Source organism: Aspergillus lucknowensis (assembly GCF_044049455.1).
Source record: "Aspergillus lucknowensis strain CBS 449.75 chromosome Unknown BJX67scaffold_1, whole genome shotgun sequence".
NCBI classification, from domain to species: Eukaryota; Fungi; Ascomycota; class Eurotiomycetes; order Eurotiales; family Aspergillaceae; genus Aspergillus; species Aspergillus lucknowensis.
In genome coordinates, this window is record NW_027263545.1 from 735,742 (window position 1) to 756,547 (window position 20,806).

The 20,806-nt window shown below is 52.6% G+C and overlaps 10 protein-coding genes across 10 annotated transcripts; 3 read left to right on the top strand and 7 right to left on the bottom strand.

Moving 5' to 3' along the window:
* Positions 1–18: 18 nt before the first annotated feature.
* Positions 19–433, top strand: BJX67DRAFT_9984 (uncharacterized protein). Its single transcript, XM_071035722.1, has one exon. The coding sequence runs from the start codon at positions 128–130 to the stop codon at positions 386–388; it is 261 nt and encodes an 86-aa protein (XP_070891471.1). The 5' UTR covers positions 19–127; the 3' UTR covers positions 389–433.
* Positions 434–1,575, bottom strand: BJX67DRAFT_9983 (purine and uridine phosphorylase). The gene has a single exon (XM_071035721.1). The coding sequence runs from the start codon at positions 1,451–1,453 to the stop codon at positions 479–481; it is 975 nt and encodes a 324-aa protein (XP_070891472.1). The 5' UTR covers positions 1,454–1,575; the 3' UTR covers positions 434–478.
* A 168-nt stretch (positions 1,576–1,743) lies between these two features.
* Positions 1,744–2,485, bottom strand: BJX67DRAFT_339659 (uncharacterized protein). Its single transcript, XM_071027687.1, has one exon. The coding sequence runs from the start codon at positions 2,178–2,180 to the stop codon at positions 1,980–1,982; it is 201 nt and encodes a 66-aa protein (XP_070891473.1). The 5' UTR covers positions 2,181–2,485; the 3' UTR covers positions 1,744–1,979.
* A 1,074-nt stretch (positions 2,486–3,559) lies between these two features.
* On the bottom strand, positions 3,560–6,561 carry BJX67DRAFT_386859 (chitin synthase-domain-containing protein; the record flags this gene model as incomplete). The annotated part of the gene is made up of 8 exons (XM_071034143.1): positions 3,560–3,697; positions 3,760–4,405; positions 4,449–4,632; positions 4,676–4,858; positions 4,910–5,573; positions 5,627–5,988; positions 6,045–6,306; positions 6,472–6,561. 8 exons carry the CDS (start codon positions 6,559–6,561, stop codon positions 3,560–3,562), a joined length of 2,529 nt encoding a protein of 842 aa, XP_070891474.1.
* A 980-nt stretch (positions 6,562–7,541) lies between these two features.
* Positions 7,542–8,795, bottom strand: BJX67DRAFT_369151 (nitronate monooxygenase; the record flags this gene model as incomplete). The annotated part of the gene is made up of 4 exons (XM_071030721.1): positions 7,542–7,832; positions 7,881–8,382; positions 8,450–8,711; positions 8,783–8,795. 4 exons carry the CDS (start codon positions 8,793–8,795, stop codon positions 7,542–7,544), a joined length of 1,068 nt encoding a protein of 355 aa, XP_070891475.1.
* A 353-nt stretch (positions 8,796–9,148) lies between these two features.
* Positions 9,149–11,183, top strand: BJX67DRAFT_339665 (folic acid synthesis protein). The gene is made up of 5 exons (XM_071027688.1): positions 9,149–9,363; positions 9,415–9,431; positions 9,536–9,867; positions 9,919–10,127; positions 10,177–11,183. The coding sequence occupies exons 1-5, from the start codon at positions 9,221–9,223 to the stop codon at positions 11,162–11,164; spliced, it is 1,689 nt and encodes a 562-aa protein (XP_070891476.1). The 5' UTR covers positions 9,149–9,220; the 3' UTR covers positions 11,165–11,183.
* On the bottom strand, positions 11,184–13,472 carry BJX67DRAFT_339667 (ADP-ribosylation factor GTPase-activating protein). The gene is made up of 6 exons (XM_071027689.1): positions 13,276–13,472; positions 13,062–13,197; positions 12,816–12,999; positions 12,018–12,748; positions 11,650–11,967; positions 11,184–11,599 (listed from the first exon to the last, which is right to left on the bottom strand). Exons 1-6 carry the CDS (start codon positions 13,339–13,341, stop codon positions 11,571–11,573), a joined length of 1,464 nt encoding a protein of 487 aa, XP_070891477.1. The 5' UTR covers positions 13,342–13,472; the 3' UTR covers positions 11,184–11,570.
* Positions 13,473–13,787: 315 nt separating this feature from the next.
* Positions 13,788–15,038, top strand: tim21. Its single transcript, XM_071027690.1, has 5 exons — positions 13,788–14,226; positions 14,310–14,494; positions 14,549–14,603; positions 14,657–14,756; positions 14,810–15,038. Exons 1-5 carry the CDS (start codon positions 13,954–13,956, stop codon positions 14,890–14,892), a joined length of 696 nt encoding a protein of 231 aa, XP_070891478.1. The 5' UTR covers positions 13,788–13,953; the 3' UTR covers positions 14,893–15,038.
* Positions 15,039–16,749, bottom strand: BJX67DRAFT_339670 (mandelate racemase/muconate lactonizing enzyme family protein). The gene is made up of 5 exons (XM_071027691.1): positions 16,723–16,749; positions 16,593–16,664; positions 16,428–16,532; positions 15,763–16,368; positions 15,039–15,707 (listed from the first exon to the last, which is right to left on the bottom strand). The coding sequence occupies exons 2-5, from the start codon at positions 16,635–16,637 to the stop codon at positions 15,108–15,110; spliced, it is 1,356 nt and encodes a 451-aa protein (XP_070891479.1). The 5' UTR covers positions 16,638–16,664; positions 16,723–16,749; the 3' UTR covers positions 15,039–15,107.
* BJX67DRAFT_339671 (uncharacterized protein) lies at positions 16,750–20,013 on the bottom strand. Its single transcript, XM_071027692.1, has 6 exons — positions 19,916–20,013; positions 19,812–19,855; positions 19,673–19,732; positions 19,007–19,602; positions 17,436–18,953; positions 16,750–17,377 (listed from the first exon to the last, which is right to left on the bottom strand). Exons 2-6 carry the CDS (start codon positions 19,828–19,830, stop codon positions 17,285–17,287), a joined length of 2,286 nt encoding a protein of 761 aa, XP_070891480.1. The 5' UTR covers positions 19,831–19,855; positions 19,916–20,013; the 3' UTR covers positions 16,750–17,284.
* Positions 20,014–20,806: the final 793 nt, after the last annotated feature.

Sequence of the window (20,806 nt, forward strand, 5' to 3'; positions counted from 1 at the left end):
GGCCGCGTCGGAACAGAGGTGAGTAGCGGGAGGAACGTTTTGACGGAAACAGGAAGTGCTCGTTAAGGCACGGGAGAGGATCCCCTGCCGCCGACATTTTTCGCCATCCCCATCGTTTCACTGCGTTATGTGTTGCTGGCATCGATTGGACGTGGGGAACGCCTGGCAGCGACCCGAGCGCGCAGCCTTGTCGACACTATTTGGCGCCAGCACCTGCATCGGGCAGGGATGTTGTTCCCTACCCTCAATAGGTCGATCCGCGGTTCATCACACCGACTCGTGCGTAGTCACGTTGGTTACCGTAATTTCTTGCCAAATGTTGAAGACATGTCATTGCCTGTCCGAAAAACTCCCAAATCCCTCTCCGAGAAGTATTACCGCCTATTGACTTACAGAAACAAAATCACCCCCCACCACATCCCCAGTGACAGCCCGGTTGACCTAGTTTCCAAACATTTCCAGTGCGAATCCTCTGCTCTCATCGCCAGCCAGAGCTGCTCTTCGCCGTCTGCGACAGCAGCGGAACCAAAGCAAGCAACTCCTTCGCGTACGCTGCTGCTGCAGCAGCAGCGTACGGCTGCCAGCGGTCATTCTTATGCGAGTCCGCATAATCACTGACCCCGCGGATAACAAGGCAGGGGAAACTATCCATCAACCCAGCCCCCTCCATATCCACACATATAATGCCCACTTCTTTCTTCAACCGCTCCCTCAAAGCACCGTCCTTGATGACGGCATTTGAAGACCCAATAATTCCGTGATGAATAACGGGGGCAGAATTCACTCTGCGGTCCCGTCGCACTGTTTCCCGGGGGTCACAGCGCTGACAATCGCCCCTGCCAACATGCTCATACCTACACTGGAACAGTCGGTCGTTCTCGCTCCCCTGGTAGACATACCCGCCCCTCTGCATCCCCGGATACCGCCTCAGCATCTCGCCCAGGATCTTGGGGATCCGACTCCCCTCCCGGTAATGCAACGCCTCCAACCTCTTAACCGTCGCCAACAGCACATTAGGTGGCCGAGATAGCCACCCGGTCCTCTCAAACCCTCCCGGGGAGCTTGAAGTCCTCTTTCCCCGGTCAAACTGCACAACGCCCCCAAGCGTTCCTTGGGGTTTACTAACAACCACATCCCCAAGTCGAATATCAATCCCCTTCTCAGGATCGGGAACCCCACCCCCAATCCCAACAAGGAGACTAAACCTCAAACACGGAAAGTCATTGAGAATTTGCGTCCCGCAGACAGCGGCGCTGTTGTTCCCCATATCCGGCATGCGCGCGATGACGATGTTGTGCAAGCCCATGCGGCCGAGCGTGTACGTGGTTCTGCTGCGGCTTGTCGGGAGGGGATTGTCATGGTGGATTTCGTCGAGGAGGGCCACAAGGGGCGCTTGTTCGATTTCGAGTGGGCAGATGCAGGCGATTGTATAGTCCGCGCGGTTGAGTGGCATTTTGTGGTGGGAGTAGTATGGTGGATAGTTAAGTGTTAAAGAGTATATATTAAGTTCAAGACAATTTGGTTCTTTTCTTATGATTCTTCTACAGACTGGGGAGGGGAAATCATCTATTGATATAGCACCCCCGGCGCCTACTGTAACTCGGCGCGTAACTCCACCAGGTTGTGGATGGGGGGTGATGACACTGGAAGCGCGGAGCTCGAGTATTTTTAGCTCTTCTTTTCTTTTCTTTTTCTTTCTCCGTTGCTTTTCAAACAATTAACACCCAACCAAGCGGTTCTACGCCGCTGAAAAGGGATCGTGTGGTCATGGCTGGGTGTTGGTGTCCCAAGGTTGACGATGCGTCGTATGAGACACGCGGAGATCATCCAATAACTCGAACACACAGAATGGATATCAACCCCATGTGAAACCTGTACAGCTACCGTTTTGAACCATACTCTGGCCTCTCTGGCGCATATCCGTTTCTAAAGTTATCTCGCTAGTCAGAAAGAATACAACCTTCATCTCAACTCGGCGGCTAGGAAGCGTCATCGTTCGCGCATTCTATCGGGCTGGACCAGCACCTGCTGTCGTTCTGGTTGCAGTAATACACCCACTCAATGTCGGAGTCGTGCGCGCAGGCGTTTGGCGGGGTACAGGGCCACCTTTGCCAGTGTGTTGGGTATTGAATGTCTGTCTCGCTTGAGGCGAAGGCGAAGTCGCTGAGGGGGGTTACCATGGGGGCGTTTGCGATGAATGTTGAGTGGCGTGAGCTGATTGTGCTCCTTCAAGACTGAGCTGCAGAGTGAGCGACCTCAGGGCCCGAGTCAAGCCAGGAAAGAGGAGGCGAAGACGCCCCGATGCCGAGCCCAGCCTCGGCGTCACAGCAGACAATCTCATAGATCGACAGAAAACGTGATCAAAATACGAGATCCTTCCAGTGCTTTGTTCAAAGAAGCAGGCAGATTGCGCTTGCCATCGATGTAGTCTGGTCGGGAACACCTGGTATTAATCCGAATATGTTGTCAGCCTTCAAGTTTTGCCCTTATGTTGAAGCTTGAGAGATCCTGAGGCGTTGTACGGAGAACCCATGCAGCAAAGATGACGGCCCACCAAAAAGAAATCTGAATCCTTCACCCATGCACCCAAAATTCCCCCAACTCGGGCAAAAATCCTGCGGAATCAAATTTCTCCTACCAAGACACAAAAGCCGCCAACAGATCCAGAGTCCAACCTCTCAGGGTTGGGTTCCGTTTCTTCGGCTTATAAATAATGGGATGGCAAGGTACCAGTGCAAATAGGCTACGGTTTTCCGTTGATCCCCAGAGGTGCCTATACTTATCATGGAGCGGAGACCCGAGTGTCCAGAATCGAGATAGCCGTCTCCAGCGGCTTGACTGAGCGCATGTTGGTCATGATGGCGTGGTTGGAGAAGTCTAGGGTCGATATTTCGAAGTCAAAGTCTAGGCCTGTCCAATTCGAAGAACGGAGCTTGATCTGATAATCTTAGATGTATTGATGGGCATACATCCAGTGTCCTGACCCTGTCAATATCATTCCGAAGAAGGTGCGGTCCTACACCGTCAACGGGGTGGAAGCCGTTGTCCTGGCTGCTTTGGAGGGGTCGTCGAGAAAGGGAATCATGCTGTCCTGGATTTTGGCGAAATCTAGATAGATCAGTATAAGTGGTTGGTAGGCAAATGCTGGTATCAGGCGCGGCGAATGAGGACTCGAGGGGCCCCGATTTCCGTGTATCATTCTTAAGTATCCAGCAAATAACACCACATGGAGTAGTAGAGTTGCAGCGTCGTTCGATAGCTGGATTGTTATACAATAGAAGATGTACGAATTGGAAAGCCAATAAAGTTCACTCACGACTGAAATTGATTTCTGGGCCCTTTGTTCCAGCTTACTCGGTTTAGTCCTTTAAACATCGGAATCCGAAGAATCCGGGCAGTGACGTGGAAGACGAAGCGATTGAAATGTTCGTCAGAAGGGGATCCGAACCGTGAAGGGAACCTGTTAGGGCGCGGCTCGAGAGATCCACCAAGATAATAGCCCACCACAAGATGAATTAATCGACATCAAACGAGGACGAAAGCCATATCTAGGGTAGCTCTACCGTCTTGAAAAACAACACAGCACCCCCGTCTTCGCCAAAAACCACAGCGCCCCCGCAAACCGGAAAATAGACAAGCTCGACGTAGCCCACAATAGCGCCTTGAAGTACCACGCTGTGCGCACCGTCGACTCGGTCTGTGTAATAGACAACTGAGTTAGTATAAACCACGCAAAATCAAGAGTTGCTGACCACATACTGTCAAGCACAAATTCCGCACACTGGCATTATTGATGAACAGCGCCAGAAGCGAGTTACTCAACGCCCAGCAGAGCACCAGGTTCGTGCGGAACGTCTTATACGAGTCGTCGAGGTCGACTTTCTTCTTCTCCACGGGTTCCTTCCACGACGCGAGCGCCCGACGCACCGTTAGCTCAAACTCAGTATCGATATCAGCCTGTGGCTTGTCAAGTTCTTCGACGAAACTGCCCTTCGTGGTGTCGGAGTGCTTTGTCTGCGCAGAGGGGAGGGAAGATGCAGCGTTGTCAGAGCCCTTCGTGCCCCAGGATACATCGTGCCAGTTGCAGAAGGCGTAGACGTTCAGGATGTTGATTGTCGAGGGCATGCCGATGAAGTATGCCCAGGAGGATGTGATCAGGTGCCATGGGTCACAGTAGAGGATGCTTCCGACGAGGTAGGTTCCGTAAGTGGAGGCGAGGGCTATGAGTACGAGGCCTGTGGTTGAGGTGAAGAAAGAAGTTACGAAGCCGCTGACGCCGTCGTCGAAGTTGAGGTCGATGTTGCCGCCGCTAAAGGCTTGGGCGACGAGGTAGAACGAGAGGACGAGGATGTAGATTTGCACCAGGGAGAAGTAGAGGAAGGAGAGGATGTAAGCGAATTGCGATCTAAAGATTGTTAGCGTGATACAGGGAGCGAAGGTGGGCATACCCTTTAGGTCGGTTTCCGAGAGCAAGAAAGAACTGATGCATCAGAAACACCAGGTAGAGAACTTTGACGACGTTGTTGAAGATTGGCGATACGTCACCCCCAAACGGCCAGCCTTTGTACTTGTTCGTCGCGCTTGGTGTTCCAACGATGTCCATGATCACAGATGTGGTGAGCCAGTACGATGCTATACAGGTTAGCCGATATTCAGCGAAAGGGAAGAGACGTACCAAGAGAGAACCAGGTCATAATTAGCTGGCAAACATTGTAGAGTAGCTGCACATGCAAAACAAATAAGCGAACAATATTATGGCCACTCCTGTATATCCGCGCGAAGTGCATGACCGAGTACAAACTTGCAGCAAATGACCCATTGAGCCATCGACGCCTTTGGCTAAGGAACTCGGGAGGTGCTACAGTATCCCATATTAGTGCTCCGTAGGCATTTTGGATCAGGCTCTTACCCTCTGGCACATCAGTCTCCCCTTTCGAGGCTTTCACATAACTCAGTGTCCACTTCGACCCAGCCTTCGCAACAAGTTCAAAGCATAAAATGCGATCCTCGGCCAGAAACATATTCTTCTTGAAGATATTCATCCCTTCGATCCCTTTCTTCCCCAGTCTTTTCGACAGTGTATGATCTCCGTGGAAATACTGCTCTAACGGTCTTCCCATAATAGCCCTGTACCGGTACGCCGAGAATGCCCCAGGCAAGACACTCACGTATCCAAACGCGCTCTCAAGCGGTTTATCGAGGATATTCGATATCTTGTACTCGAAGTTCTGAGCAGCGACAAGCGGATTTAAGAGCTTTTCCCAGCGCGCTCCAAGCAGGGCATGGATTTCGCCGCATGCTCCGCCGAGGTGTTCGTTGTTATAGAATGCTTCCCAGAGTGCAAGGAGGGATTTGTGTCCCGGCTTGGTGCCTGCGTCAATGAGGATGCATATCTCTGGGTTGAGGATGCGTCCGAAGGCATTGAATAACCATCGATGGGAGTTGATCTTCTTGCTGTTTTTCTGCTTCAGGCAGAAGATCATTTGGACCGGTGGGGGGTTCGTCCGTTCGCCGCGGTGAGGACGGACTAACTGGAGCGAAGGCGTGATTGATAACTGCGTGGTATATTCGAACTAGAATTCAAAGTCAACGAGACCGCGCTGCAGTCATCATGAAATTTACTCACAATATGTGCCATAGTCTCCTTGCCGTCGATATCGTGCTTCATGATTCCATCCTGATAGATCCCAACAGTAGCCAGAAGATCGAGGGTCTCTTTATCGCAGGGACTGATCCCGTCGAAGATCAGGCAAACCACGATTTTCTGCCACGCAGGTCCTCCTTTGTTCCAGAACTGGGTTTTCTTCAAGTTGACTATGTCCCGGATATTCTGCATCACTCCGTGGAGTGTTCGCGCCGTAAGGATCTTGTCTTCGTTGTAGTACGTGATCGCTATGAGGAGTTCGGTGTACCGATGATACATTGACGCCCGGAGGTTGTAGCCATTGCGGAGGGTGAAGTCGTCGGGGTCACAAGTAGCAGCTGTATCTACAGATAGCGTCAGTTAATACCAGAACCAAGTTCGATGGGAGACCATTACGTACATCTCAAGTGAGTGAACTCCTCCGAGTCGGAACCAGACCGTTCTGGGTCACGATAGACCGGCTCAACCGAGTTCAGAATCGCGCTTGGTACCGGGTAATCGACGCTCAGGACCCTTCCCTTAATCAGGTTGACTCTGCGAGTCGGATACCGGCGCAGTCCACCCCGAGCAGCCACCGTCTGGCGCCTCTGCCAGGAGGTGATGCTCGGGGACTCGGAATCGGTATTCAGATACGACATTTCCAACGGAACTTGTTCAGAGTGCTACATTCCCCCTGGCACGAGGAAGGATTGAAATTGTCCTCGGGCGGCGAGGTCTGCAGGAACTGCGGCGGACAATTATTCCTGCAGTGGTGACGTTGCGAAATGCAGGCTATAAATATGTCAGTTGATGATTGGGCTGATAATTGCTTTTGAAACGGTATTGACGGTAGTGGGTGGTTCTCTATGAAGTGAATAATTGCTATCGTCTGTCTCGAATGATCGACTGGGGAAGTGTTCAGGTTGCGTTTGATCCATTGTGTTACTAAATATGGTGACGGGAAGTGGTGAAGAGCAAGGCTTCGTCAGACGCCCGAGGGCTGCTGAGATATCTGCTCTCTAGCCAGGTCTCACGTGTGTGTATAACTCCAGACGGTATTTTGATTTGCCTTGGTCTACCAAGGGACCCTGAAGCCGCTGTCGTCGCCGATAAACCGTAGCATTCACTTCTTGGAAGCGCTGTTTCCTTGCCCACCGGGTACTAGGGTTTCCTCAGAACCACGCCGCATCCCATTGGATGAAACAGACCTGCCCTTGCGTAGGACCAATCACGGGCTTCATATTCTATTCTACAACGTTGAGGATATCGAGCGGCGACTAAGATATACAGCTCCGTTGGCGAAGCTTAGAATTGACAGAGTCTTGCCCGAGAAGCCTGGGGAACCATGTCACACTCAAGTACGCGTAGCTAGCTCCAGGGAACCAGATGACCTTTACACCACAACAATCGCATAACTTAATTTATTGAATCTTAGAAAAAGAGCATTGTCTTTATGCCGTCCCAAGTGAAGCGCTTTCTCCGCCTGGAATGGCTATTCTAGCCCTAGCCCAATCCCACACCCCCTCTGCACGACTTCCAGTTTGTGCTCCTCGAAGCAACCGAAGTTAAAGCCAGGGTTTCAACGGAAACCTAGCACGTTCTTGGGTCCAGCAGGCGATTGCGGATCTGCGTCAACCAGCTGAAATGAGCCAGAGTGAGAGTGGTGCGTCGGGTGATGAGTCTTGACGACATCATATGCAGTCGGCATCGTATACCGGTTAGTCTGACTCCCACGGTCGAAGCAGGAATGCCAGCCGGAGCTATAGGCTCGAGATACGGCCTGATTCTTTGACAAAGGAAATTTCAGATTTGGATCAATATGCTATGTACATCTATCGAAAAGTATCAACTGTCACGTGCAAAGCTATCATACTCGCTGAACCAGTTGTATATCATCCACGGGGTGGGATAATCATATCTACAGCTTAGCAAGCTGCTTGTGACCCTTCGCAATCAGCGCCGCAGCATCGCCGACGAGCTCGTCGACAATGGCCTTGGCAGACTTCTTCTCGTTAACAACGGCGGCGACCTTGCCCATCAGGTAGGGGCGTGCATTCTCAAAGTACTCGTCGTCAACGTCGTCGGGAAGGTTCTCCATGTCGTGCTCGACAGGAATGATACCCTTGGAAGTGAGCTGCTTCATCTCTTCTTGACGGTTTTCCTCCCAGTTCATGATGTATGCATTCTTGCGCACGCGCATAGGGCGGCCCTACAACCGTTAGATTGGCGACGTTTGGGATATTAGACAGGGACCTACAGTGAAGATGATTGTGCGAACGTTGTCCTCAAAGCCAGCAGTGCGGACAGCCTCCTGGTGAGCCTTGGGCGCACCAGCCTCCTCGGCAAGAATGAAACGAGTACCAACCCAGACACCGGAAGCTCCAAGCATGAGGGCAGCAGCAAGAGAGTTGCCATTGAAAAGACCACCAGCAGCGACAACCTGCACGGGCTGCTTGGTGAAGGGGCTGATCTTGCCCTCGCAGAGCTTGGCAACGGTTGGGATGAGAACTGTCGTGGGAACATCACCAGTGTGACCACCACCCTCACCACCCTGGGCGCAAATAAGATCCGCACCGACGTCGATAGCCTTTTGCACGTGCTTTGGGTGACCAATCATGTTCATGTATAGGATTCCATGCTGGTGAAGTCTATCAACGACGGCCTTTGGGGGAACCCCGACGGCAGAGACGAAGAGCTTAGCACCGCTCTCGATGATAATGTCGACGAGCTCGTTGAGCTTGCCCTTTGTGTAGTCGTAGCTTTGAGAGGCGGTTTGTCAGCAGCCGTACCATGCGCCGGCGAACGCCGACCCGAGGGGGGCCTTACTTGGTCTTACGCGCGCTCCCACCAACTTGAGGAAGCAACAAGTCAACACCGAATGGAGCGTTCTTGTCGTTCAGATAACTCTTGAGCTCGGCGACCTGATCGCGGAGCATTTCAGGAGTGTAACCAACACCACCAATGACACCGAGACCGCCAGCGTTGGTAACCGCTGCGGCCAGCTTCGGCCCAGCGGCCACGTTCATTCCCGCCAGCAGGACGGGGTGGTTGATCTTGAGCAGATCTGTGAGGGTAGTGCGAATTTTCTCTGAGTGGAGAGGGTCAGATCCGGTGGCTCATCGGCAATCGGATGTGGCAAGCAGAGGGGGCTTAACTTACGAGGAGAGGCCATGGTGAGAGGAAGAGTTGCGGAAGTATTCAATTCGGTGTGATTAGAAGAAGGGGAGAGTCTTGGAGAAGAAGAGTAAGATAGAGGAAAGTGACAAAAGAGCGAGATCTGGGAAGAAGAATTATAGACCTGGCCACTCGGCCAACCGAGGCGGAGAGCAGCAGACAAGGAACAGCCTCGGTTGAACGTGCTGCGAGTTTCCCCAGACTTCGGAAGGGGTCACGCGCAGTGCCGAATACGGCTGACTCAGCGAGCGGGGTCGGCATTCACTGAGCTGCTGCCTGAGGCTTCGAAAGGAAATAAATTGCCTCAGGCATAAATCAGCTGACCCGGCCTGGCATGCAGCTTTTGGCATGACGTATTTGAGCCTCACCTCCTCCTGTTTGACAGATCTTTGCTTTCCGGCGTCGACTAGCAGCTTCCAAAGGATGAGGGCTGCGTCATCCAGGAGCTGGCAATGCTATGCTACCACCCGGAACTCCGCCCTTCGAGGCAATCCTCAATGCCCCTCGTCAAGGCAACGCCATCTGGTGCCCTTCGGTAGACGGTCATTTGGGACATTGTTCGTGAGGTAGAGCCTTGACAAGCCATTGTATGTTCATTGCATCTCTAATCCTACTAGAAATTCTCCCAATTCTGGTATGAGATGCTCCTTCGATTCTCAGCGAACATTCATGCCACTGTTCCAAGAATTTTTCACGTCGTACGGCTGAGTCATTCACTGGATCCTAACATGCACCTAGAGCTCCCAAGCAAAATCCTCATCGGCGGGCGGTCTCTCCTAAGCGTCGATACTCGCAGTTGCCGCTATGAGACTCTGCCTTCGTTCCCCTCTGTCCGACATTTTTCCCGTGGTCTGCCGGCAGTGTTCAAAGCCACAATGGACCCCCTAAAGGCGAAGCATAGGGCATTCATTGCTCTGGGAAGCAATATCGGCGAGCGAGTTGAGATGATCGAGAAAGCGTGCTCAGAGATGGACAGAGCCGGTGTCAAAGTCCTAAGGACCAGCTCTTTGTTTGAGACGGCTCCAATGTACTATCTCGACCAGGAACCTTTTTTGAACGGCGTTTGCGAGGTTTGTCCAATCTAATCCCACATCGCGAGTCTCATGCTAATCAGATTTAAGGTAGAAACCGCGTTGGAGCCCATGGAATTACTCGACACTCTACAGTCCATTGAACTAGGCCTGGGAAGGAAGAAGTTAATCGACAAAGGACCCCGCTCAATTGATCTTGACATTCTCCTCTACGACCAGCGGGTATTTTCCAACGATCGCCTGGATATTCCGCACAAACTCATGCTCGAACGAGACTTTGTCCTCCGGCCCCTGAGCCAGTACGTCCCCAAATAGTCGCCATAGCAGCGCCATCTAATCATATGTCAGGCTCATCCCCCACGAAATCCCCCCATATCCCAGTCACACAACAACGTACCTTTCTCACCTCAAAGAGCTCCCACCACCATATCCAACCCCCGTTGCAACAACCCACATCTCAACCGCCTTCCCGCCTCTCCGCCCAACAGACCCCCGCCGCCGTACACACATCATGGCAATCCTCAATCTAACTCCAGACTCCTTCTCCGACGGCGGCAAACACCCCGCAACCGATCTCACCGCTCTAAACCAAACAGTCCAATCCTTCATCCAAGCCGGCGCAACAATCATCGACATCGGCGGCGAAAGCACCCGCCCAGGCTCCGTCCCCATCGGCGAGGAGGAAGAACTCTCCCGCATCATCCCCGCAATCCAACACATCCGCACCTCCATCCCAGATGCCGCCAACATCGCCATAAGCGTCGATACCTACCGCGCCCGTGTCGCGGAGGCAGCATGCGCCGCAGGCGCGGATATAATCAACGACGTCTCGGCGGGGCTCCTCGACCCGGAAATGCTGCCTACCGTCGCGAAGCTGGGCAAATCCATCATCCTAATGCACATGCGCGGGTCCCCGTCGACAATGACGAAGTTAACGGACTACCCCAATGGTGTGGTCACGGATGTGGCGACAGAACTCCGCGAGCGTATTGCGGCCGCCGAGGCGGCGGGGATCCGGCGCTGGCGCATGATTCTCGATCCGGGACTGGGGTTCGCGAAGAATCAGCCAGAGGACCTGGCGATTTTGCGGGATCTAGGGAAGTTCCGGGCGGAGACCGAGGGTCTTGAGTATTTCCCTTGGTTGATGGGGCCGAGTCGGAAGCGGTTTATTGGGAAGTTGACCGGAGTGGAGAAGGCGAGTGAACGGGGTTGGGGCACTGCCGCGACGGTTACGGCCAGTGTCGCTGGTGGAGCGGATATTGTTCGTGTACATGATGTTAAGGAGATGTGGCAGGTTGCGAGGGTTGCCGATGCTATATATAGGGGTATTGAGTAGAGAGTGTATATATAACAAACACGTATGATCTAGCATTTTGTTTAGAAACCTGCGGGCTAAAGCTGATATCTTCAAACAAATGTACAGGAATTGGAGTGAGAATGTAAAGACCGGGGAAATTCGAATGACCTGGATCTGTAGGACGAGTCGGGAACAGAAATAACAGTGAACGGCAAAGTGGAAGGGATAATCAAGAATGTCCGAAACCCGGAAGGGCGCAGAGTCTCCCAATAGTTCCAGGTGCTTTGAGCTTGCTATTTTGCGCGTCCATACTGGATCAACTTCGGAGAACAGGAACCGACCAAAGAGGAAATTAGCTAACCCCAGTGCGACAAGAAACACAAACAGGTTAAAGGGGTTGGTCATGCTAAGGATATAATCGTAGTATCGGTATTCAGTCACTCATTTAGCTGTTGAGATAACTGCGTATAGCACCTACGTTTTGCGTTAATGAGGCTCAGAATCAAATCGAATGGGAAACCCACCTTGGAGCTTCGTAGCACCGTCGCCGACGAGCTGCGTCAAGTTTTCGAGGTCATCGCCAGCAGTGATACCGAAGCGGCGCACAAAGTCCTTAGCCGCGGACTCAAGATCACCATAAGTGTCCTCAGCAGGAGGATAATCATCCTCGGGTCGACCGAAGTACGAGTTGCTAGAAATGGAGGTGGCACCGTCAAATTGCCGAAGGCGCTCCTTAGCCTCGGACTGTGCGGCCGAGTCGAATCGCTCACGTCCAAAGAACTCGTCAGACGAGATACCCTTCTGAGCACCGAATCGAGACTTCGCCTGTCGAAGCTCTTCCTCTATCGCATATATTAGTTCTGGTAAGAATATTCGAGGACTGTCGACATACCATCTTCAGCAGAGGGCTTAGCACCAACGGACCCAAATCCTAGCTTCTTCGGGGCGGGAGCGGTAGGCTTCGCGCCGGCGGTCTGGCCAAACCCTAGCCTCCCTATGCCCATTCCGAGACGCTCAACGTCACTTGAATTCCGTTCATGAGAGGACCTAGTAGCACCAAAGCTTCCCCTACTAGGGCTAATCGGAGTCGGCGCCGCAATAGCAGTTGCTCCAGTGCTAGTTCCCTTTGCCTTGGCTTCTTTCTCCTCAGCTTCCGGGTCGTAGCCCAGCTTCTCGATGCGCTCAGCTTCCTCTTTGGCCTTTCTCTCCGCTTCGTCAAAGTCAATCAGCTCCGCGCCGCCAACCTTTTTCGCGCCGAGCTTCGGCGCCTTTTTAGCACCGAGGACGCTGCCCTTCTTCGCAGTGGCAGCTCCGGAAGTCTTTCGAACAGCAGCGCTAGCCCTGATCGCTGTCGGAGCCGGTGAGGAAGTATCCTTATCGGAAGCAGAAAGAGGAGATTTTGAACGCGGGCCGTTCCCATTGGCGCCGGCGTTCAAGAACGGCGACGCGGTTCGGCTCACCACAGGCGGCGTACTCGTGCGAGAGGGCGGGTTACTCGGTCGTTTGATGGACGGTTTGTCCCAGGAGGAGAAGAAATCATCATCCGCATCGCCAGCAGGGGTGCTGGAGCCATTCGACGATGTCCCGGCAGGGACATCTGTAATTTCAACTTCATCGGGGTATCTAAGGCGCGAACAAAGCGGTCAACCTTCTGCAAACCGAGGATCGAGACCCCATTGTGGAAACTCACTGTTTTGCGTCTAGGGCAGCACGCCTCTTCAATTCCTCCTTATATTTCACGGCAGCATTGGAAGTGTATTTGACCTTCGGATCTTTACTGGCCAAGGCGGCCGACCCACCGTTCGATTGGAAGTATTTCGTAGCGGATTCATTCCCACCAACTTTCATAATCCGAAGTTGCTCCCATTGCCATTCTGTAAGGCCAAAAATTAGCGTTAGGGGCACACACCGTGTCGAGTGTATAGGGGGAACGTACGGTCGAGGTTTGTGGAACGAACAAAGGAGATATGGACTCCGAGGTTACGGTGGTTCGCTGAGCAGTCAAGGCACAGGTAGATACCGAACGGCACCGAAGACCAGGTGGGATTCTTCGAGCCGCAGTCAAAGCATATCTATAGATAGAGACAAGGCAAACAGTCAGTTTGGGAATCGCCATCGCGAATATTGGCGGTGGAGGGGCATCAACACACTTTATTTGCGGCCTTTAATTTCAGTTTCTCAAAGATCTTTTGAGACTGCGCCTTAGTGGCACTCATTGCGACAGTAGAGCAGAGAGACCCAGTCAAGTTGAGAAGGCAGAGTCGTGTGCGAAGGGAGTTTTTTGAGAGAGGAGGGACGACGGCTTGAAGGGATCCCCAAAAGAAGCCAAGTCCGGAAGGACGAACGTGGTCGGAAAGGGTCTGACAACCGGGTGTATTTTTCACTCTGTCCAACCTAGTCTGATGCCTCTATCGTAAGCGTTGCCCAGAGAAGCTCAGAGAAAAGAAGTTATTTTGTATAGTTTTTCGTGTCCATTGATTGCCTCGAGCCCAACGATTTCGAGAAGTCCGATAATGTGATATTCAAGGTAGTTGAAGTCTTCAACAAAATAAAATACCTGGCAGCTGTATTGCAAATATTAGGAGAGAACGCTCCCTCGGAGAGCACGTGATCCTCCTCTTGATCCCCACATCAACTCCAGAAGCAGAAAAGAAACCAGCAACATAGCAAAGCAACAGGAAGTCCTCCGGTCGAAGACGAAACGGCCGCGAATTCCACCTTCCCAAGTCTATAACCAATACGCGACCAAGTCATCAACCCTAATGAACACCGGGTGAAAATTCTATCCGCAGCCGACCGAGCATAGACCTCTCTACCTTACGTCTCTGATGAGCAGAGCTCTCGAAAGAATGAGCCTTGTGAACCTCCGATCCGCCCCTCCCCTCCGCCGGGGCCTCGTCCTATCCAGCCCCCTCCTCCCGCGCACATCTCAAAACACCTACGCCACACACAGCGGATCCTCGTCCCGACGAAGAAACGTCACTGTATTATCCGACGATGGCCGGTATACATGGGGGGAGCTAAGCGGGCGGGAGAAGGTTGCGCGAGCAACGCAGCAGTCGTTCAATTTCCTAGTTGTTATCGCTGGTGCCGTCCTCACGGTAAGTTCAAATCTGAAAGCAGATTTCGTACCAGGACCTTGACTGGAACTTAACGGACGGAGCTGATATATTGTATTCGGTAGGGCGGCGTCTTCACATTATTATACACAGAGGTCTTTTCGCCGAATAGCAAGACGTGGCAGTTTGAGAAGGCTGTTGAGCGGATTAAAAATGACACGCGATGTACGAATCTTCTTGGGGATAGGCGGGAGATCCAGGCATATGGCGAGAATACTTGGAGTCGATGGGCGAGGAATAGGCCTATTGCGTACGAACCTCTCCCTTTTGACTGGAGACAAGGACGTGCTAATATGGTATGAAGGACGACGATCAGCAAGGACCAGCAGGGTCGCGAGCATCTGAAGATGAATTTCCATGTATGACCTTCCCAGTTCTGAGCCCTGGATGGGTAGGAGGCTAACTGACACAGGTTTCGGGACCTCGAAACTCGGGCGTTGTGTTTGTACATATGGTAAAGCCGATTGATAAGAATGAGTGGGAGTATAGACTTCTTGCGCTGGACGTGAAAGGTTCGCGATTTGTTCCCTCAACTGTGATTTCAACTATATTGACATGCTTGAAGGCTATCCCCGCCTCGTTCTCGAGGAGCGCCACGATCCCAAAGTCGATAAGGAACTGAAGATCTTCGGCATTCGGTGGAAGTAGGACAGTATCGTGCTCGCCCGGGGGCGTGTTGTATTATATCAATGGAACGCAGCTTTCCGGACCGTCTTGCAGTTCTGGAATTGTGTAGCTGTCTGCATATCATCAAGATATCTCGAAGAAAAAACCCTAATTTGATATATGTACCAATACAAGCCTTGATATTGTAATATCATATCTGTCATCTAAAACGCACCAACCCCTTCCCAATTCATAAATCATATCCTGGGACCCTCCAGAATCACCTTCGCCTCTTCCGACTTCCACCAGCTCTTTCCCTCCTCACCAGGGAACGAGAACCTATCCATACTCTCCGGCTTCATCTCTACGCTATACCCAGGCTCGAGAGGAGTAACATAGTACCCATCCTTAACACTAGACGGATGCAGGAAGTGCTCATGCAGATGGTCCACATACTCAAGCACACTCCGCTTCCCACTAACGACAACGTAGTCAATGGTACTAAGATGTTGCGTGTACTCAGGCAACCCTACTCCACCGGAGTGAGGAACAATAGGCACGCCAAATTTCCGCGCAAGCAGCAGGATTGCCAGGACCTCGTTAACGCCGCCGACTCGGCATGCATCCGCCTGAAGGACTGTCAGGGCTCCTGCCTGGAGAAGCTGTTTGAATATTACGCGGTTCTGGCACATCTCGCCGGTTGCGACGCCGATTGTGCCGTGCGGGGTGTTCTCTAGGGCCTTCTTGATTGCTGCGTGGCCGAGGATGTCGTCGGGGGAGGTCGGTTCCTCGATGAACCAGGGCTTAAACTCCGCGAGTTGGTGCATCCATTCGATGGCCTCGGGGACGGACCAGACCTGTTCGCTTTGTTAGACACTCGTGTCAGGCAGTAAGCGATATTTAGCAAGATACCTGGTTAGCGTCAACCATCAGGATATTCCCCTTGTCATACCCAATAGCTTCACGGGCAATCGCCAAGCGCCTCCTATCATCCTCAACGCTCCCTCCAACCTTCAGCTTGAAATGCTTGTACCCCTGCTCAACGCTCTGCTTCAGAAGAGCCTTCAGCTTCTCCTCGCCGTACCCGAGCCACCCGGCACTGGTCGTGTAAGCAGGCACGGCACGGCTCTGCTCCGCATCCTTGATGCGGTCCGCCTTCCCACCCTCAACCTCTTTCAGGAGAGCAATTGCTTCCTCCGGCGTGATAGCATCAGTGATATAGCGGAAGTCGATACAGCGAACGTATTCCTCGGGCGTCATGTCGGCCACGATCCGCCAGACAGGCTTGTTGAGGACCTTGGCCCAGAGATCCCAGAGCGCGTTGACAACTGCGCCGAGTGCAAGGTGGATGACGCCCTTTTCTGGGCCAATCCAGCGGAGTTGGCTGTCGGAGACGAGGTAGCGCCATGTCTTGCCCCAGTCGGATGTCAGCTCGTCGAGGTCTTTGCCGACGACGAGCGGGGTGAGGAGTTCGATGGCTGAGCAGACGATTTCGTTTCCGCGGCCGATGGTGAATGTCTAAGGCCGATTGTCAGCATTGGTCTTTACGTGTCAGAGTATAAAGAGAACATGCATACCATTCCATGTCCTGTATACGCGGAATCTGTGTAGATGATACAATATGCTGAGGAGTAGTCGCCCGCCGCATTCATCGCATCGGAGCCGGTCTTGTCGAGGGAGGTCTACCGTGTCGGTGTCAGTCGAAGAGCGTCAATTGCAGCGAAAAGATCCAGACGCCTTACCGGAAACCTCACGTCTCGCGTGACAAAGCTTGTGATCTTTACCATCGTGTGCTCTATTCGATCTCAAAGGCTCTACGTTGTGAGAGGGTCAGATTCGCGCAAGGGCTGTCGAAGAGCTGCCAATACTCACCTAACAGTTTACAAATCTCAATTCAATAAGGTATCGCAGTCGACTGGCATTCACAAGCAGAATTTGTATATAATAGTCCAACTACCCAAAGATTGAAGATACGACAGGCGAGACATGTGGTATAAGAAGAACATTGGAAAAGCAGCCCCTCCCTCATGCGTGCAGGCTAAAGAGGCAAAAAACCCCGCGGATTAATTATGGCTCTCCTCATCGACTGGGGACGGTCCACTTCAACTCCAGAATTCCTCTCGGTATAGTCTGCTGTCAAGGAGCAATCAACCGATGCAAAATCCTACTGGCAGCTATTATCCGATACGTGGGGGTGGAATGGACTGCATCGACTGGTGGAGAATTAATTCCACCACTGAAAAATACTTCCGTCGCAGGTTCAATTGATCGGATCTCCTCCGAGTCCAGAGAAAGATCAGAAGCTTCGAGGGTCGAATCCAGCTTCAAGATATTGATTGAATAGTACAGTGTGCCAATCTTCGTTCTCATACTAATCCCACATTCAACTCGCTAGTCGCATTGCTAGATTTCAAGAACATATGGGTATGTCGGATCATCCCGAGAGGCCTCGCTTCTCGCTTTCCGAGAAGAAGATAATCATCCGCCACAGTTTCTTGACAAGAACTTCGGCCTCTTCGTCGAGTGCCTAGAGAGATTTATGTTAGCATGAGATAGTAACGCGAATTGAGCAGTGGCCAACTTACTTCCTCGAGCTGCTCCACAAGTTCCTGAGGGTTGCCATGCTTGCGGACATGCTCTTCCACCACATCCACCAGCATTTGTTCCTGGACGCCCAGATACTCCACGATCTTCTTCTCCACGAACGGCTTGAGCTGGTCGGCGACAACAGATTCGTCCACAAACTCCCACTTGACCTCCCACTTCCATAGTCCGTCCTTGTCTGTCGGAATCTCTGCAGCCAATTGTCGCGCAGCCTGTGCCCGCTCTTCCTCAGACAACCCGGCAGCTTCGGCCGCACTGTCGAACTTGATCGGGATAAGTGGGCGTCTGGCGGTGGCTTGAGGCTCTTCTTCGTCCTCCAATAACCCCTCGACTTCAGCCACGGTCCGGCGGCTAGTTGCGGCCTGGGCTTTCTGCGCAGCGGCTCCGAGTGACAGCTTGAAGCGTTGTGGCTCGCGGGGAGTCTCCATCCGAGTTTCCAACTCCTCGGCCTGGCGGGCAAGGAAGTCGTCCGCCATTCCACGAGCCTGTTCCCGCTGTTGGACGGACCGGGCGCGCTCCCGCTCTTCTGCATTACGATCCGCCTCATCCATGCTAATCTCACGCGATCGGAAGGCTGCACGGCTTCGTAACCAAGCTCCCCGGTCGGCGTAGTACTCGTGAGATTTTCGGCTAGCCTCAATGTCGTCATTCCACTCGGCCAGTCGCTTATACGCTTCATCGCGAACTTCCTGAACCCTAGCTTCTTCTTCTTTGTCTCGCTTCTTCTCACGTTCCAAGGCCGCAGTCCGGCTCCTCTCGCGGTTGAGCCAGCGTCGCTCCTGATCAAGGAATTGTTTCTCGAGCTCCGCTTCGCGCTTCGCTTCGCGTCGCCGCTCAAGCTCCTCATCATCGGCATCCGAGTCTTCATCCTCACGGTCAATATAGACTGTAGGACCGTTTACCGAGCCACCATTAACAAACGAGACGCCCTTCTGGTAATCTTTCGGAATCTGTACACCGAAACCTTTCGGCCCAGACGGTGCATTGGGCATACCACGCTCTCGTGAGCCCAAAGGGACCCCATTTGCACCACCAGCAGGTCCGCTTGGCGCAGAAGGAGGTGGTGATGCTAGTCGATTGAGCCTTGGGCCCGCATTACGAGCCCTTTCCAAGGACTCGATCTCCTCCTCCCGCTTCAGGCGTTCAATATCTCGGCGATTGCTTCGGTCGCGGAAGGCTGCAATTTCCTTCGCCACAGTCTCCCGCATATCGGCGGGAATATCGGATAACTCATCCTCGACAGTTATTGGGATGGTGACAACCTCGGCAGTACCGTCGGTCTGGCCCTCGGAGTCCTTCATTGTAGTGTCTCCCTCCCGATCTATCGCGGAAACATCCTCTTTCTGAGTAGGTGACGTCGGATGGAAGAGATCGTTCAAGACGGCCGAGAGGGTGTTTTTTGCTGCGTCCAATTTGGCCTGGCGCTCAGTAGGGTCTTCTTCGCCTCGAGTAGCTTCGTATTGTTCCAGGTAACTTAGAGAGCTTTCGTCAATAACAACCTATTCTCACATTAGTCACATTCCATTTCACTCACCCAGGGAAAGAAACCTACCAGAAGTGTACTTTTTTCCACTTCACGTTCTTCTTTGTCCTCTGTGTCGGACGGCGTCTGTCTCTTCACAGGAACTTGCACGTCCTTTAGCACTTCCACAGCTGTACCTAGACTCTCGTGGTCCTCGTACTCTGCGAAACCGAACTTGCACGGTTTCTCATCCGCATCTGTTGCGCGGATCCAGCGTCTAAGATTCCCTGCAGACCGCAGGATCCTTTCAACACCCTCGTCACCACCGACGCCCTCCGTAATCCCTCCGACAAAGATAGTCCTCACTATTTCTTCTCTCGTCGGGGGCTGTAGCTGCATCATCGCATCTCGCACGTTTTGGCGTTGAGACTCCAAACTCGATGATCCCAGACCGGCGCGTCTACCAGGTCCATCACCGCTGCGTTCTTTGCTTGTATCTGGGGTAGCGGACTTTGCAGGCCCCGATGTGCCAAGCCGAATGACAGGCGCGGAGAAATTGATGTTCGGCATGTTGGGAGGGGGTTGGAAGTTCGGCGGGAAACCACCTGGTCGACCGGGTTGCTGGGCGTTGGCTTGCTGCATCCCCGGAGGAGCGGTGCCAGGAGCGGCCATTCCTGGCGGAGGTGCTAATTAAGTGAATTAGATCCACGTTCAATCCCGGAAGGTATTACGGATGTTGGGAACCGGCACACTTACCCATGCCAGGAGGTGCTCCATAAGCACCATAGTCGGGAGGACGGCCATACAGACCAGGGGCTGGAGAAGTCAGTTAGGAAGACCTGCGATCATACTCAAAGCTTCCAATCGCCACCACCATCTGGGGTATGAGACTTACCCTGGTAAGGATTATACATTGCGACAACCGCGAAGCTCCAACAACTGGGGCAAAAATCAGGCTGAGGCACGGCACAAGTGGCGTTGTCAAGAAAGGAAATCCACCCTGAGAATATTCTGCTCCCGGTATACAGCAATCAGCAGCCTCCACAGGCGAGATACAATCGGAGTAGTGGTGGCCTTCGGTTTGAAGGAGCGTTGCGCGGCCTCCGATTGCATCTTCGGCGGATTCGACACTGGAGAAAAGCGCATGTGGTCCGTGCACGGAGTCTTGGCACGGGATCCTTGTCGGAGGGTTGTCTTTCAGTGCCTCCTCATGTTAATTCTTCATTTCTTGAGAAGGTATCTGAAATTGAACTGGCTTATATAAGCTTTGGTGGCCCTATATGCTACACTTGCGTGTTGTAAACACTTGAATTGGCACCATTTGATTACTAGTTGATGATACGTGATTGTCCGAGGTATATATCTGCTCGCCGGCACTCCAAGTTATGCCCACTTGAAAAACACCATTATTTTGTTGGTTAGATCACCACCTGTCTACACTCCGAAAGCCCAACGTTAATAGGGCCATCGCAACTTTCATACTCACATTGTGTTTGATTGCTCACCATCCCCAAAAGTAGGCTACCGGGGCATGGATCGGGGTTACTCTTTCCTTTGTCAGCATTTTCATGCCACTTGACAAGCTGCACATATCCAAAACCAGCCCTCCAGCGCCAATCAATTGGCTAACAGGCCCAATCTCTGCAAAGCTAGATGCGACCTGGATACCGCCGCGCAGAGGTCAGATATTCCTTCCCACTTCGGGGAGTGGATGGAGGCGGGTGTATATTTCCGAGGATTCCGTCGATTCTCCGGTGCTCAGGTAAGAATTGATAATGAAAATGTCGGGAACCGCTCATGGAAAGATAAGTCGATCGCCAGTGTGTTTGATTAAACCGGATATCCAGATCAAAGTCGGGTTGACGATTGAGGTTCAGCAGTCTAGAATGC

Excerpts from the sequence above, each read along its gene's own strand:
- BJX67DRAFT_9984 (XM_071035722.1), top strand. The coding sequence starts at position 128 with ATGTGTTGCTGGCATCGATTGGACGTGGGGAACGCCTGGCAGCGACCC.
- BJX67DRAFT_9983 (XM_071035721.1), bottom strand. The coding sequence starts at position 1,453 with ATGCCACTCAACCGCGCGGACTATACAATCGCCTGCATCTGCCCACTC.
- BJX67DRAFT_339659 (XM_071027687.1), bottom strand. The coding sequence starts at position 2,180 with ATGGTAACCCCCCTCAGCGACTTCGCCTTCGCCTCAAGCGAGACAGAC.
- BJX67DRAFT_339665 (XM_071027688.1), top strand. The coding sequence starts at position 9,221 with ATGAGGGCTGCGTCATCCAGGAGCTGGCAATGCTATGCTACCACCCGG. Across the intron at positions 9,868-9,918 it reads TTTTGAACGGCGTTTGCGAG|GTAGAAACCGCGTTGGAGCC; the intron begins GTTTGTCCAATC and ends ATCAGATTTAAG. Across the intron at positions 10,128-10,176 it reads GTCCTCCGGCCCCTGAGCCA|GCTCATCCCCCACGAAATCC; the intron begins GTACGTCCCCAA and ends ATCATATGTCAG.
- BJX67DRAFT_339667 (XM_071027689.1), bottom strand. The coding sequence starts at position 13,341 with ATGAGTGCCACTAAGGCGCAGTCTCAAAAGATCTTTGAGAAACTGAAA. Across the intron at positions 13,198-13,275 it reads AATTAAAGGCCGCAAATAAA|ATATGCTTTGACTGCGGCTC; the intron begins GTGTGTTGATGC and ends CTCTATCTATAG. Across the intron at positions 11,968-12,017 it reads TAAGCCCTCTGCTGAAGATG|AGGAAGAGCTTCGACAGGCG; the intron begins GTATGTCGACAG and ends TATATGCGATAG.
- tim21 (XM_071027690.1), top strand. The coding sequence starts at position 13,954 with ATGAGCAGAGCTCTCGAAAGAATGAGCCTTGTGAACCTCCGATCCGCC. Across the intron at positions 14,227-14,309 it reads TCGCTGGTGCCGTCCTCACG|GGCGGCGTCTTCACATTATT; the intron begins GTAAGTTCAAAT and ends TGTATTCGGTAG. Across the intron at positions 14,757-14,809 it reads TCTTGCGCTGGACGTGAAAG|GCTATCCCCGCCTCGTTCTC; the intron begins GTTCGCGATTTG and ends ACATGCTTGAAG.
- BJX67DRAFT_339670 (XM_071027691.1), bottom strand. The coding sequence starts at position 16,637 with ATGGTAAAGATCACAAGCTTTGTCACGCGAGACGTGAGGTTTCCG. Across the intron at positions 16,369-16,427 it reads CGTATACAGGACATGGAATG|ACATTCACCATCGGCCGCGG; the intron begins GTATGCATGTTC and ends AATCGGCCTTAG. Across the intron at positions 15,708-15,762 it reads TGATGGTTGACGCTAACCAG|GTCTGGTCCGTCCCCGAGGC; the intron begins GTATCTTGCTAA and ends CAAAGCGAACAG.
- BJX67DRAFT_339671 (XM_071027692.1), bottom strand. Across the intron at positions 18,954-19,006 it reads TGGAAAAAAGTACACTTCTG|GTTGTTATTGACGAAAGCTC; the intron begins GTAGGTTTCTTT and ends ATGTGAGAATAG. Across the intron at positions 17,378-17,435 it reads TTGTGGAGCAGCTCGAGGAA|GCACTCGACGAAGAGGCCGA; the intron begins GTAAGTTGGCCA and ends AAATCTCTCTAG.